Source organism: Tenrec ecaudatus, chromosome 6 (assembly GCF_050624435.1).
Source record: "Tenrec ecaudatus isolate mTenEca1 chromosome 6, mTenEca1.hap1, whole genome shotgun sequence".
Classification (NCBI taxonomy): Eukaryota; Metazoa; Chordata; class Mammalia; order Afrosoricida; family Tenrecidae; genus Tenrec; species Tenrec ecaudatus.
In genome coordinates this window covers 115,396,353-115,412,443 of record NC_134535.1, presented here as the reverse complement: position 1 = coordinate 115,412,443, position 16,091 = coordinate 115,396,353, and the positions used below count along the sequence as shown (strand labels likewise).

At 39.9% G+C, this 16,091-nt stretch overlaps 1 protein-coding gene across 1 annotated transcript in view; it reads right to left on the bottom strand.

Moving 5' to 3' along the window:
* Positions 1-2,070, bottom strand: part of SLC15A5 (solute carrier family 15 member 5) — an 88,153-nt gene extending 86,083 nt beyond the window's left edge. The window contains exon 1 of the mRNA XM_075553076.1: positions 1,710-2,070. Coding sequence (XP_075409191.1) covers positions 1,710-2,070 — 361 coding nt within the window. The remainder of the gene's footprint in view (positions 1-1,709) is intronic.
* Positions 2,071-16,091: the final 14,021 nt, after the last annotated feature.

Sequence of the window (16,091 nt, the reverse complement as noted above, 5' to 3'; positions counted from 1 at the left end):
CAGAAATATGTGTAGACTGCAGTCCACAGGTGACTGACAGACCAGAAAATAATAAATAAAGTTGCTTCTTTGAGCTAAAGTTGTGGCAGCTCAGAAAAGAAGGAAAGTTTCTGAACGCTTTTGTCATGGGTCGGGGTTAGAATTTGATGGCAGCTGAGTCAAATAAACAGGAAATACCTTGTATTAAGTACGTGGATGGACATGGAATTAACAGAGGTCTTTTTGTTTGCCCAAATCAGAATCTGGAACATCAGTAATGGTCTGATGACTTATGTAGGATGTTCTACTGATAGAAATTAACAGGGTTCACAAGAAGTAACTGTTACTGATGGGGCCAGTAGAGAAGCAGCCTGACACCTGATGAGGAAAGTAAATTATTCAGATTACTTTATCAAAAAACATTCCCTGACTTCACTCCAGAGAATAGCATTCTTGTCACTGTTTACTCCCTCCTGTCCTCTTACCCAGACTTTCTTCATAGCTCTCACCACCAGCCATAGCTCTATTTCCGCTTGATTATTTTCTCCTGGCATCAGAAAGTATACGTCAGCCTTTTCCCCTGTATACATCTAGATCCTTAAATATTTCAATGAGAAATATCTGTAGAATATTTACTGTACATTTGCCATGCAGAGATTTATTTATTTTTCATCGGATTTAAGTGACGAAGAAGTTTCTACATTTGGCTCAATGATTCTGCTGAAATGATACAGAGTTTCTGGCGCTTATTCCTTCCTTGGTCAGCACCAAATGTGTGTTTTCGTTTGCACTTCTCACTGGTAAACAGCACTTCAGCTCACAATCTTGGAGAGTTCATTTTTGCCCTGCCATTGCCTCTGGACCCTTACTTAGTCACCAAGTTTAAACACTTTGCCTATATCTCTCCTGATTGACATTTCTCCACTACCAAGCCCAGTATCCCAAAATCTCATTGTTTCTCTCTATTCAAGCTTTCCCTGTGGTTACCCATCCTGTTTATCAGAGAAAAAATTTTCTCTATGTATTCAACATATCCTTATTATATTTTGTGGCCTAGAAGAACAACTTGAATGTTTCAGGCTAAGATTTTAGACTATTTATCAATTAGCTCTTCATATCATATAAAACTCTTGGCATCTTTGTGAATTACTTCACTCCCAATTTTTTATAGATATATTTATTTTCTCTATATAATGCGGCACAAGATGATGTCTGAATACATTAATTATATTAGTATTTAGGCCTAATTTATAATATAGAAATCATACATTTATATGCAGCTTTAATTACTATATGACTAATTAAAAGACCGCCTTTGGGCAAAGACTTATTTCTCATTTATTCTCCATGAACTTCAAAAACCTTTTTTTAGCACATTTCATCTTATTGTGAAATATTTAATTTTATGCTTTGCATAGAATTTGTCATGAGTCTGAACTGGAGGTAGTAATGAGAAAGAGCGGGCATTCTAAAAAACACAGACATGCAAAGAGATAATTATTACAAAATATAGTAAGTGCGGTGATATAAGTATCAAAGCACCGTCTAACACAAGAACACACCTGTATTAGATGGTATCTTTCAGTAACGCAGAGGATGAGCAAATGGAAGCAGCATTCTTACCTTATTTCCTACATTTTATCCTAGAAGCATGGTAGCAATAATAAAACTGAAAATTTTAAAGAAATCGATGCAACTAAGTTAAAAAACAATTCACAAAATACACTCACCTAGAAAGTGTAGAAATAAGCAAATGTAGATGAGTTTGTTTCTTCCTACACAACTCTCAGCAAGCCATCCTGCAAACACCGGGGCAAGTAGTGAAGTTCCAATAAAGCACAAATTCAAAATGGCTGCCTGGTAATTGGGATAGCCGAGCTTGACAGTGCAAAAGGGGATCATATTGCAGACGACTTCAAAGAAAGTGAATCTCTCACACAGCTCCACCAGAAGCAAACCAATTCCAACCTGTATCTTTTTCACAGAATAGGATGAAGAGAAATAACCATTATCTCTTATAGTTGTCTCCTTCTTAATGCTACGATTTAAAGGTACTTTCTCATCAATATTTTTAAAGTCTGTACTAGACATGACTGCTTTTCTTGAAGGTAACTTCTGATCATGGCTGTAACTTGGTGGTTTTTATCCCCACCCCTCTAATGAAAAAGTAAATAAGATCTTTGCTTTGAATTTCACATCTTCGTGCTAAAATTTCATAAGGATGTGTTGTACACTAAATGTTGTTCATTTTGATGAACCAGAAGCTCAGGGAAGAAGACAAGAGTATTTAAACGTTCATGGTAGCCCAGAGTAGCCAAATCTGATTTGTTTGTTTAATTACTTTGAAGCTAAATTAGGTTTTTTTAAAATCCCAAATTATATTGAATTACATGAATCCAGTTGCATATGTGTGAAAACTCATCTGCCTCACACTGATAAAGGTTGAAATACCAAGGCAGAAGAAGCCGTTTTTCAGGAGAATTTGAGCACCAGAACAAGAAATAATTTGAGTCTAATAATTTTTGATACTTTAATTAAATAAGCCAGAACAGTACCAAGAGATAAAGCGTGAACGAAAATCTGTTTTAGAGGGGCCAGGTACCTTATCATTATTACATTTCTTGTTATTTTTGGTTGGGATTCTGATAAGAAAGTTAATTAGGTAACAAAAGTGCTAGTACATTTAGGTAACAAGCAGAGTTTACAAGAAAGTAATTTAAGTGCACTAACGAAAGGAGAAAATATTAAACAGAAACCCTCTTCCCTTCAGTTGACCTCCTGCTTGTAGAACAGCCTCTCAGAGGAAATCAGAATCAAAAGACATTATTTGACTCCCTTATTACTAGCTAGCACTCAGGGAAACAGCAGCCAGCCTACACAAGCTTTGGGGAATATTGGATTCGGTAGCACCCTGACCCTCCAGCTGAGTTCAATGGATGGTAGCATTCTATTTTGGAAAGCAGTAGGGCACCAATTAGGCTAAAATGCAGCAGCAAAAGGAAATAACATTTAAGGATTTCGCTGCAAGGACTTACAAAGACAAGGGACTAAAGTTATCTGGTCAAAGTTATAATAATCCAATAATTGTGAATATTCGTGTGTTGCAGTCAAAAGCAAGAGACTTATAAAAGCTTTTGGCTGGAATTCATGCCTTTCAACCGGGAAACTGGGAACAAGTCTCTCTGTTTTGACTTCTAATGTTCTCGTGCTAGTGGTAGCTATTTGGGACTGTTCTGAATCACTTTCCCCTTTTTGGTCACGATGCCTTAATTTTCTTTTATGTAGCAGGATCATGTAATTTATTATCCCAAGTTGGATACTTTGGTGAGTGAAAAGTAATCTATTTATAGTTTTTCTTGGGCATCAGATATAAACCAGAACTGCCTGGAGTAAACCCTAACATGTGGGGTTTGGAAAATTACCCTGTTACATAGGGTTCCTGTTGGAAACTATTAATTGGGACAATTAATCAGAATGTGAATATATACATATAAATACATATGTGTGTATTTATGTACACAATAATATACCTGTGTATGTTTGTATATGTGTGTGTGTGTATATATATATCAAGGGGCAGCATCTGATCAAAGATGGTCCCTTTATTTCTCCTCAGAAATATTTATGAAGACTGTATTATCTCAAAAGTAGTTGTGGTGGGACCTGAGCCATTCATCTAGTTGTGTTACTGTCAGCTCATCTCCAACATGTGGTGGCCCCATGTACAACAGAACAAAACGTTGCCCGCGACCATTGCATCGTCATATGCATTGATATACACATTCCTGTGCCGCCACTGTGGGTTTGGGCTTTTTTTGCACCTTCCCACATAGGGACTCATTTTTTCCAGGCCTATATGGACAAAGAAGCCCTGAAGGTATGTATAGTGGCTATTGGTTGGGCTGCTAACTGCAAGGTCAGCAGTTTGAAACTACTAGCAGCTCCTTGGAAAAATGATAGGACTTTCAACTCCCTGAAAGAGTTAGTCTCAGGTGGTAGTGCAGAAATGGATTATCTATGACATCCTGGTGGAAAAGTCAACATTGCCTGGCTATTTGCCTTCTGGAAGCGTGTTTGTAAAGTTTTTCCTTCCATCGGTTCAGTTGAACTAAATAAATTGTGCTTTTAAAAAACATCAATTTTATTTTTTGATCATGAGTTGGGTGACCATTTACAGAGGAAGTCAGTTTTCCATTCAACAATCATACACATTTTGTTTCACATCGTTGATGGCCATTTCCCACAATGTAGCATCATTCACCCCTCTTTTTCCTTATTTCTATTTCCATTCTTCTTTTCCAGCCCTTTCTGCTTTCTAAACATTACCCTTGGACAAATGCTGTCATTTTGATCTCAAATGCCTGATTGTGATAAGGAGTATGTACCTACCTTGTGTTATTGTTCACCGTGAAGACCTACTTACTGTTTGGCTGAAAATTGAGCCAAGAGAGTGAGTTTAGTTGAAGTTAATAAAACCTTTTCAGCTTAAATTTTCCCCTTGAACTTAGCCAAACAGATCCCTTTAGAAGACACTCTTTGTGACTGGCCCTTCCCCCCCTCCACTCCCCAGCTCTCAACTCTTTAAAAAAAATTTGTTGTGAAGTGAGCGAGGGCTGGTAGTTATATTTCAGACCACCAACTCTGAATTCAACAGTTCAAGTCACTCATCAGCACAGCTCCTATTTTCTATGCTAACCTCACCTTCTCTGATTTCTCTTCTCTCTCTTGTGGTTATCTATCTTCCCTTTCGCTCAAGTCAATGCGTGTCAATTCCTTTGGTATGAACGTCTTTTTCTTAGCTTTTATCCTTAGTAATGATCTCATGCAGTATTTGTCCTTCTGATTGGCTAACTTCACTCAGTATAATGATATTCAGATCAATCCACGTCAGATCAATCTTGAGGTGCTGTTAGGTAGTTTAGCTTAGGAACTGGGACATCCATTATGCATGCTCAGAGGTCCGAGCGACTGGCCAGAAAGGGGAGGTACACTGGGTGGATGCTGCACCTGGATTGGCCCACGTAGGCCAGGTAAATTCAATTCAGCCAATGGGGTCGACCAGGGTTGTCCATCATGCCTTCCTGTGGAATAATTGAAAAAGGTGGGATCCCAGAGCCTACTGTGTGACTGTCCCAGCAGTTTCTAGGGAGACTGCGCCTTTGTGAGGAGCCCTGTGGGTGCCGTGTAAACCTGAAACTTCATCAAACTCTCATAAAACTCACTTGGATCACAAAACAGGCTTTGGCGTAAATTCTTTCTTGTGTGGAGCCAAGGACTGAGGTATATCTCTCCCCCAAGAGATCTAGCAGTGCTTTGTGGGTTCATCATATTTTTCAGCTGTGCATAGTACTCCATGTGTGTATGTATCAATGTTTTTATGCATTTTTTCTATTGATGGGCATTTTGGCTCTTTCCAGCTTCTTGCTATTGTGACAAAGGTTCCGTGCACATGGAGCCCATATGCATGTTAATGTAATGTGTCTTACTTCTTTAGGATGTTTATCCAGCCAAGGTAATGCTGGATGGTATGGAATTTTTAAAAATCATTTTATTAGGGGCTCATACAACTCTTATCACAATCAATACATACATCAATTGTGTAAAGCACATCTGTGCATTCATTGCCCTCATCATTTTCAAAACATTTGCTCTCCACTTAAGCCCTTGGCATCAGGTCCTCATATTTCTACTCCCTCCCAACTCTCCCCTCCCTCATGAGCCCTTGATAATTTATAAATTATTATTTTATCATATCTTGCCCCGTCCGACGTCTCCCCTCACCCACTTTTCTGTTGTCTGTCCCCCAGGGAGGAGGTCACATGCAGATCCGTGTAATCGGTTCCCTCTTTCCTACCCACTCTCCCTCTACCCTCCCAGTATCGCTACTCACACTGCTGGTCCTGAAGGTATCATCCACCCTGGATTCCCTGTGGTTCCAGTTCTTATCTGTACCAGTGTACATCCTCTGGTCTAGCCAGACTTGCAAGTTAGAATAGGTATCATGATAGTGGGGCCGGGGGTCGGGGGGAGGGCAGAGGAGGAAGCATTTAGGAACTAGACGGAAGTTGTGCTATATTACACCTTGACTGGCTCTTCTCCTCCCCTAGACCCCTCTGCAAGGGGATCTTCCGGTGGCTGACTAATGGGCTTTGGGTCTCCACTCTACACTCCCCCCTTCATTCACTATGGTAAGATTTTTTTTTGTTCTGATGATGCCTTATACCTCATCCCTTCGACACCCCATGATCGCACAGGCTGGTGTGTTATATGGGCTTTGTTGCTTCTGTGTTAGATGGCCGCTTGTTTATCTTCAAGCCTTTAAGACCGCAGATGCTATATCTTTCTATAGCTGGGCACCATCAGCTTTCTTCACCACATTTGCTTATTCACCTGCTTTGTCTTTAGCAGTTGTGTTGGGAGGGTGAACATCACAGAATGCCAATTTAATAGAAGAAAGTATTCTTGCATTAAGGGAGTACTTGAGTGGAGACCCAATGTCCTTCTGCTACCTTAATACTAAACCTATAAATATAGGCACATAGATCTATTTCCCCATCATATAAATATATTTGCATATGTACATATCTTTATTTAGACCTCTATAAATGCCTTTTGCCTCCTAGCTCTTTCCTCTATCTCCCTTGACTTTTCTCCTGTCCCACTGTCATGCTCCATCCCCACCTGGGTTACAGCTATACCTCTTCATTACATTACCCTTGATCATGCCCTACCAGGCCTCCCACACCCACCTCACCACTAATTTGGATCACTTGTTGTTCCCTTGTCCCTGGGTTTGTTAACACCAATTCCTCTCCCCCCAACCTCCCCCTATTCTATGTCCCCCCTGGAACTGTTGGTCCCGTTGTTTTCTCCTCCAGATTGTTCATCCTGCCTATTTTATTAAGACAGACCTGCGGAGATAATACCATGCACAAAAACAAGACAGAGCAAAACCAAGCCATAATATACAACAAAACAACAACCACAACAAACCACTGACAAAGAACAAAACAAAACACACCAAGAAGGAAAAGCTTGTAGTTAATTCAAGGATTGTTTGTTGGTCTTTAGGAGTGTTTTCCAGTCCAGTCTGTTGGGGCACCACGCCCTAGCCCCAAAGCCCACCTTCTGCATTCCCTGGGGTCCTTGCCACTTCATTCCCTTGCTGTTCTGCTTCACTCCTCCAGTGCTTTGCCTCGGTGTGGCAGGATCAGGTCAGGCACAATTCCCACAGTGTGTCTCCGATGCTGTCACCTGTAGGGCTATGGGTCAGTGAGGGGTGTCATGTCTCATAATGGGCTGGCCATGTGGTCCTCTCTGTGGACTGGCTGCTCTAATTTGGGTCATTGTCCTCAAGGCTTGGTGGGCCAGGATGTGCTCCACTCTCCTACTCCAGCTTCATCTGCTCCCATGTGGTCTGATCAGATATGTCCCTCTCCTGGAGCTGCAGATTCAATGACGTCCTTTGAAATAAATTCTTCTGGGGGGAGGGACAGGTGTCTACTTAGTATTTAGTACTGGGACCAGACCCTAAGAGCGCTCCACGGATTCCCTACTCCATGCCAGAATGTTGCATTCACACCTTGGGGCTTTGGGTTTAAGTCTTGTCCCTCTTTCCCTGTGGAGATATAAACAATACCACCCCCCCACACACACACCCCTACCCCCTACCTTGGGTGAGTTAGCGCTCTGGTGCCCCTCCTACCCATTTCTTCCTTATTTTCATTTTTCCCCCTTTCCCCATCTTCTCCCCATTTGTCTACCATGTGCATCCCTGCATTTGATCTGGTCCCTGCCATACTACACAGTCCTCACCCCAAGAATGTTTCTATACAGTAGCTTTTTCCTATGCCCCTTTTGCTTTTTTTAAAAAAGCTTACCTCAGCGGACTCATGTTATACTTGTTCTTTTGTGCCTGACTTACTTCGCTTATCGTGATTTCCTCCAGTTCTTCCCATGCCACAATATGCTTCATACGTTAATCACTGTTTTTTAGTGATGTGTAGTACTCCATTGTATGTATGTATCACAGTTTTTTAATCCAATCATCAGTTGATGGAAATTTGGGTTGCTTCCAGCTCCTTGCAATTGTGAACTGTGCCGCAATGAACATTGGAGCAAAGATGTCTGGCCTTGGTTTGTTTCTTGCCTCTCCTGGGTATATGCCCAGAAGGGGGTCATGTGGTAACTCAATTTGCATCTGTTTTAGATATCGCCAGATCTATTTCCATAGTGGCTGTACGTACTTACAGTCCCACCAGCAGTGGATGAGAGTTCCTGTCTCCCCACAGCCCCTCCAATACTTGTTGCTTTCTGATTTTTTGAATTGGGCTACCTTTGTGGGTTTTAGCTGGTATCTCATTGTTGTTTTAATTTGCATTTCTCTTATGGCTAAAGATCGGGAACATTTTCTTATGTTTGTTGGCCATTCGGATTTCTGCCCCTGTGAAACTTCTGTTCAAGTTCTTTGCCCACCTCTCAAGTGGGCAATTCATTTTTTTGGAAGCTATCAGAGTATTGTAGATTTTAGTAATAAGGCCCTTGTCTGATGTGTCATTGCTAAAGATGTTTTCCCAGTCTGTGGACTCTTTTATTACTCTCTTGGTGAATTCTTTCGATGTACACAGGTGTTTTATCTTCAGTATATCCCTTTTGTCAATTTGTGGCTCCTCTGTGTTTGTGTCCTTCCTTATTTCTGATAGCCTGTGTATTCCCTGTGCCAAAGTTCTCAAGTTGGTCCCAATTCCCTTATTGATGGCCCTAATAGTTTTGGATTTAACTTCAAGGTCTGTGATCCACCTTGAGTTTATTCTTGTACATAGAGTGAGATGAGGGTCTTGCTTCATTTTTGTGCAGGTTGATGTCCATTTTTTCCAGCACTACTTGTTAAAAAGGGCATCTGCTTCCCATTTGGATTTTGCGGGGACCTTATCAAAGATCAGTTGTTTGTATGCTGATCATTTATTTCTGGGTTTCCATTCTTTTCCATTGGTCTGAGTATCTGTCACTGTACCAATACCATGCGGTTTTGACAACTGTGGCTGCATAGTATGTGCTAAAGTCAGGTAATGCAAGTTCTCTCATGGTGTCCTTCTTCTTGAGGAGTTCTCTGCTAATTCTGGGCTTCTTCCCTCTCCATATGAAGTTGGTAATCAATTTTTCCATTTCTTTGAAGAACGATAAAGGTAATTGTATCGGGATTGCATTAAACTTCTATAATTCCTTAAGCAGAACAGATATCTTTACTATATTGAATCTTCCAATCCAAAAGCATGGGATATTCTTCCATTTGTTGAGGTCACTCTTGGTTTCTTGTAATAGTGTTCTGTAGTTTTCCTCATATAGATCTTTTGTCCCACGTCTCCCTTCACCCACTTTTCTGTTGTTTGTCCCCCAGGGAGGCGGTCACATGTAGATCCTTGTAATAGATTCCTCCTTTCCCACCCACCCTCCCTCTACCTTCTCATACCTGATCCTGAAGGGATCATTGGCCCTGGATTCCCTGTGTTTCTATTTCCTAGCTGTACCAGTGTACATCCTCTGGTCTAGCCAGACTTGCAAGGTAGAATTGGGTCCTGATTGGGGGAAGCCTTTAGGAACTAGAAGAAAGTTGTATTTTTCATCATTGCTACATCGCACCCTGACTGCCTTGTCTCCTCCCCGAGACCCTTGTCTCCTCCCGAGACCCTTCTGTAAGGGGATGTCCAATTGCCTATAAATGGGGTTTGGGTCTCCACTCTGCGTTCCCAGTGAGATCATTCCTCTAGTTCCTGAATACTTCCTTCCCCCACTACCATGACCCAGTTCTAACTTATATATCTGGCTAGACTAGAGAACACAAAAGACAAGAGATAAGTACAGATAAGAGCCTTCAATATAGGGAATTCAGGAAAGATAAACCCCTCAGGCACAGTAATGGAAGTAGCGATATAATGAGGGTAGGGGGCTGGCCAGGGAAGGGTTTGTTGTCTAATGGTTCTGTTTAAGACTTCCAGTTCAATATTGAATAAGAGTGATAATAAGGGTCATCATTGTCTACTTACCATTCACAGGGGAATTCATTCAGTTTTCCCCTGTTGAGGAAGCTGTTGGCTATTGAATTTTCATATATGGCCTTTATTGTCTTGAGAAAGTTTCCTTTATTCCTATTTTCTTTAATGTTTTTACCAGGAATAGATGATGAATATTATCAAATGCCTTTTCTGTGTTGATTGTTGTGGTCATGTGGTTTATATTTTTTGTTTTGTTTATATGGTGGATGTGTTAGGCTGGGTTGGCTAGAGAAATAAATTCAGTGACACTCATATGTGTATAAGAAAGAGCTTTATGTCAACAAATAATTATATATTAAGAAAGTGTCCCAGCCCAGTCCAACTCAAATCCCTAAGTTCAATACTGATCCATAAGTCCCTTTTCAGAGTCATGCAACCACGTGCAACGATGCAGAATGCAGGAAGATCACAGGCTGGTGGGTGCAGAGTCATGTGAATCCAAGGCCAGCGGAAACATGGCAGGGCTCCAGCATCTCTCAGAGCGTCCAACAAAAAAGAAGGTAAAGGGAGACAGAGACAAGGGGATTCCCAGGTCGTCCTTATGAGAAGGCCATGTCCCCAAGGAGCCGGCATCAGGCTGTGGCCTCATTGACAGGTCTGACTCCACCCCTAGTCACTAGTTCTAAAATCTAGTAATCATCTAACTACCAGAGTGGATTGCATTGATTGTTTTTCTAATGAACAATCCTTTCATGCCTGGTATGAACCCTATTAGTCATAGTGTATTGTTTTGATATGTTACTAGATTTTATTGGCCAGTATTGTGATGAGAAATTTTATATCCATGTTCATGAAGGATCCTGATCTATTATTTTCTACCTTTGTGGCGTCATTACCTGGCTTTAGCTTCAGGGTTAGGTTCACTTCATAAATGGGTTTGAGGATTTGATGTGCTTTTTTGGAGTCTGGAAGAGTTGGTGTAGAATCGGTGTTGTTTTTATTGGTTTGTTTGTTTTCCGCCTCTCTGAATATTTGGTAGAAGTCTCCGGCGAAGCTCTCTGGACCTGATCTTCTTTGTTCTTGTGGGAGGTTTTTTTGGTGACCTGGTCTATTTCTTCATTTGTTATTGACCTGTTGAGGTTTTCGATGTCTGCCTGTGTTTATCTGAGTAGATAATGTGTTTATAGACATTTTTCCATTTCATCTAGGTTTTCAGATTCACTGGGATATGGTCTTTCACAGTGTTACTAATCTTTTCACTTCATTTCGTTCTGTTGCGATGACACCCTTTTTATCTCTTATTCTGGACACTTATGTCTTTCTTTCTTCTTCTTTGTTAAATTTGCCTGTGGCTTACCAATATAATCTTTAGACGTTTTAAACATTTTCAAAAGCCCATTTTGCTTTTGGAATGCAGAATATGCTCATCCATAGAATTCTTCACTGGAAATCCAAAGGCCAGAAGTTAACATGTAGTAGTAATAATGTGGATCACACTGGTACATATTGTTAGAGAAAATTAATCAGCCCTGCTTAATGATCTAATAAACTGTTCATTATTTAGTGAGCATCTAGATCTGCACTGTGAAAGTATCAGAAATATATGCTGTGTTTTTAGGATCCTATTTTTAATTCTATAAGATTAAAAAGTATATCTGTAAGATAAGTTCAAGATAATTATGTATTTCGAGAAAACTAGTTCTTTCTAAAATGCTTTTACTGTGTGTTACTGCAATATTTTCCCATTTTTATATGTACTCTCAGAGTAACTTTTTATAGGTTCACTAAACACTTAATAAGCATTTTTGAGGGAAGAGCTTTTCTAGCTCAATAATTTTCTGCAAATGGTACACACAAAGGTCAGTTGGACATATTTATTCTTTTAGCTCTATTGATTCCATTTAATTCCATTGATTATGAGGTGTGGTAGCTGGTTTGAAAGCATTGTTAACAACACGAGGATTGGTCTTTCTGTAATTTAATTTTTAAAAATCACATATTATAGCCTTGCTGAATTGAATTTTTTCTTCACTGATCAAGGTGCAAAGTGGAAATGGAAAGGTAAATATTGAACTTTATTTTCTGTTTTGTAAAAAGTACATTATCTGTACCTTTAAAACCCTACACTTTGATTGTAAACGAGCTCTGACAATTGTGTGATATCCATTGTGAAAACGGTGTGTGGGCCACATCTAACCTCCACTGGCTACATGAGGGAGAAGAATCCATTTTCCCACTGGTCAGTTGTCACACAGCAGATATCAGACATGGCTCCATCCTCCATCTTTTTCTTTTCTTAATATATACATTCCTCCTGAGGCATGCTACTTTCTACTGGGCTCAATAATTCATTCATTGCAATGACCACACAGAACTCACAGACAAAATTTGCAACTGTGTTTGTTTGGGAAGTTAACAGGTTGCTACAAATCAGGACCAGTAAACAGGTTATAGTCATTGGTGACAGCATCTAAGTCACTGTCTCTAGGTCTGCTTCTAAGCCATATGGTCCCAGATCTTCATGGGCCAGGAAGATGTCCCCATACTCGGCCTCACAATCTCCTAGTCTCAGCACTGCGCTTCTGTTCTGTCTCAGTCTTCTGGCTTCGGTGTGGCATGGTGTGCTGGCTCCATCACTTCCGGAAAGGCTTTCAAGAGTGCTCCATTAGTGGTTCTTCCTTGACTACCCCAGTAATTCTCTCTCTGTCTGCTTCTGAGATGCCTCGTTTTTTGTAGCCTGGGACATGGCTTTGATGGAAGTGTAATTTTTGCCTTTCATCAAACCATATCCTCAAAGAGAGAAAGGGTGATAATTTGATTCACACCCTGTAGTAAAATAGAGACTCAGAATACATTTCATCTTAATCCTATCCATTTGCATAACAGAGAACTTTCTCCAAAATGGGATTATAACCACAGGCATTGAGGCTAGATTTTATAATAGAGATTATGGCCCAAATTCACTGTCATCCAGTGGATGCCAACTCATAGTGATCCTATGGAAAAGGTTAGAACTGCTTATGTGAATTTCCAAGGCAGCAATTCTTTAAGGGAGTAGATAGCCCGTTTTTCTTCCAGAGCTGCTGGTGGGTTTAACTTACTGACCTTGAGGTTCACAGTCCAATGACTAAAAGGGTCACATTAATCGAGTACATCTCATCCATCATCTGACATATTTCTCTCATGTGAAGGAGGATTACTTTAATTCTTTGCAGGTAACATCTCACGCAGTTCCAAGAACACATATAATGTTCAGTTCTTTAATGTAGTGTGAATTTTCCACTTTCTGGGGATCACTAAGAATGAAAAAATATTGTACTTCTATTGGAGTCTTTCATGTCATGCCATTATGAACCTTGCTATTATGGTGAACTCCACATAGAAGGTATAAAGTAGTAAGGTGGGGATGAATCATCACACTAATACCATCCATATTGTCCCCAGTTTTTCTTATATTATTTGCTCTTTGCTTTGACCATGAGGAAAAAGAGATAGTCTTAAGAATATGGCAGTGATACCTCCCAATTCTGAGCATTTTAATTAATACATATTTCCTGAGCTTCAAGTAAATTACTGAACATCTTCATTTCTATTTCTCATGGAAAAGTCAAACTCATTATGTCCTAAGGTTACTTCAGTATTTTCCTTGAAGATAATTTCTCTGTTATCTTCCTTGTGTTGCTCTATTTTCTTTATGGTTAAACAAGGTTAGAACTGCTCGTGTGAGTTTAGAGTCACCATAACCAAATGACACAAATCAGAAAACGACGAGGCTTTCTCTGCACTCCTCTTTACGTATATATTCCATAAAATACTTTCTCCATAAAATACTTCTTGAGTATCCTACATGGTGCAGACCCTCACATTGACTCGAGGGGGCAAAGACTGTCCAATCAACCTTTTAAATACACTCCTGTGTGGCTTAATGTCCCCACTATGTTCTGCAAAAAGGTACATCATATGTTTGGAATTGTGTGAACTCTACACAGGTTGTCCCCAGAATATGGGGGAACGTTATCACCAAGTCTGTCTTTAATGCAAATTTGCATGTCATTAAGAAGAGTGAGATATAGTTGACTTTAATTAGTTTAACTAAACTGTTAGTTAAATGTTTGTCTTAATATATAATGTATCTGAATCGGCATAAAAGTGAAAGAAGTGCTGTTAGATATACTAAGATGTCTTTAGCATAATAATACAGTAACAATAATAATGTGCAGGTGCTTTTCACAAAGTAACATCTGTTTATTATTATGAACCGCGTGTACCTTGAATATGTAATGTAATGGGCTTTTGTGGCGGTTGGGACCATATATTTGGTCTGAAGTGATGTTATATGGCACAAGACTGTATCTTCCAAAGCTCTCTTTCTTCTCTGTCTCCACTAGTCTTAGTTTGGGGCTCAATAGTTCTCCTCTATGCTGCTATCTGCCATATAAATAGCCATAAATACAAGTTTAAAATAATTATAAAACTACTTAGTTAAAAATATTGGCTAGTTTTATTAAGTACTTTACCCCCAGACTCTTTCTAAGTATTAATTCATTTCTTTATAACTATCCTATGACTTAGAAATTATCATGATGCATTCCACCTGACAGTTATGGAAACTGAGGCACAGCATGTCAACAATGTATTAGATTTCACTAGCAATTAGTAGAGCAGTAATTTAAATCTGGTGGTCTGACTTGAGGGATTACACTCAACTGATGCTTATTTCCTTCTTATAACCCAAACAATGAAAATATATGACATAAACCACTTTTTTTCTCACTAAAAAATTTCATATCATTTAATATCCAAGCCACATATCACCTTAAATCAACTCTAATTTCAAGATATTAGGAAACACTCTTTTCAATCACCTCTACCCCAGAACTCTTTTTAAAAATTGAAAATTTGAATCTGATTAATTTTTTTGCTTGCTTATAATCTGTGAACAGTACCTGTAACCCATGGAAACAAGGTGGATATCCTTTACAAAATGTTTCTGGTGAATCAATTCCTGCCTTGTGGTCAGGTATTGCTATGATTTGGAATCAACTCCATGGCAATGAGTTCCATTGTATTACATTGTATTATGCCAAGGTAAGTCAAATAGTATTATTACAAAGTCATGCTGTTGTTGTTGTTAGGTGCCATCGAGTCGGTTCTGACCCATGGCGACCCTATGCACAATAGAATGAAACACTGCATGGTCCTGCACCACCTTTAAAATGGTCCCTGTGCCTGAGCCCACTGTTGCAGCCACAGTGTCACTCCATCTCAGTGAGGGCCTTCCTCTTTTTGCTGCCCCTCCACTTTAGCAAGCACGATGTTCATCTCCAGGGACTGGTCTCTCCGGGCAACCTGTCTAAAGTATGTAAGATGGCGTCTCACCATCCTTGCCTCTAAGGAGCACTCTGGCTGTACTTCTTCCAAGACAGATTGGTTTGCCTTTTTAACAGCCCCTGGTACTTAAAGCGTTCTCCAGCACCACAACTCAAAGGCAATGATTCTTCTTATAAAGTCATACCAACCTTTATTAAACAAAAATATGAACTAGGAAGGCCCTTTTTTCTTAACATATCTTCCACCCAGACATGCATACTACATCAAAATGGCAATTTTGACATTTTTGAAGCACCCAATTCTTCTTCCTTTCCAATGTTTTGGGAACAAGAAGAAGTCGAAAGCAGCAAGGTCAGGGTTATAGGCTGGATGGAGTAAGGTTTCCCAATGAAATTCTCACAGGACTGCGAACCATGAAGAATGCATAGGTGCATTGTTGTGCTGGAAAAGTTCATCGGTGCTACTTGCCTTGTCTCTTTATTACCAATAAGGGTTTCAGTTTTCCTAAACCGTATTCTTAATAAGCCCTTGTGCTTATTCTATGCCTTTTGAGAAAACCTATCCAAATCACACCTTTGACATACCAGAAAACATCACCGCGAAATTCCAGACAACATCACCCTCATGTTCTGAGCTCACCGCTCTGCCTGGAGTTTAATGAGCCCAGCAGAGCCTCTTGGAAGTCACTGTTTTGATAGGACTTTTTTTTTTCCAGGCACCCTTAGGAAAGGAAGACCGCGTTTGACTGAGAGAATTTCTGTCGCCACACTCTGACTGAAGAGACATTTG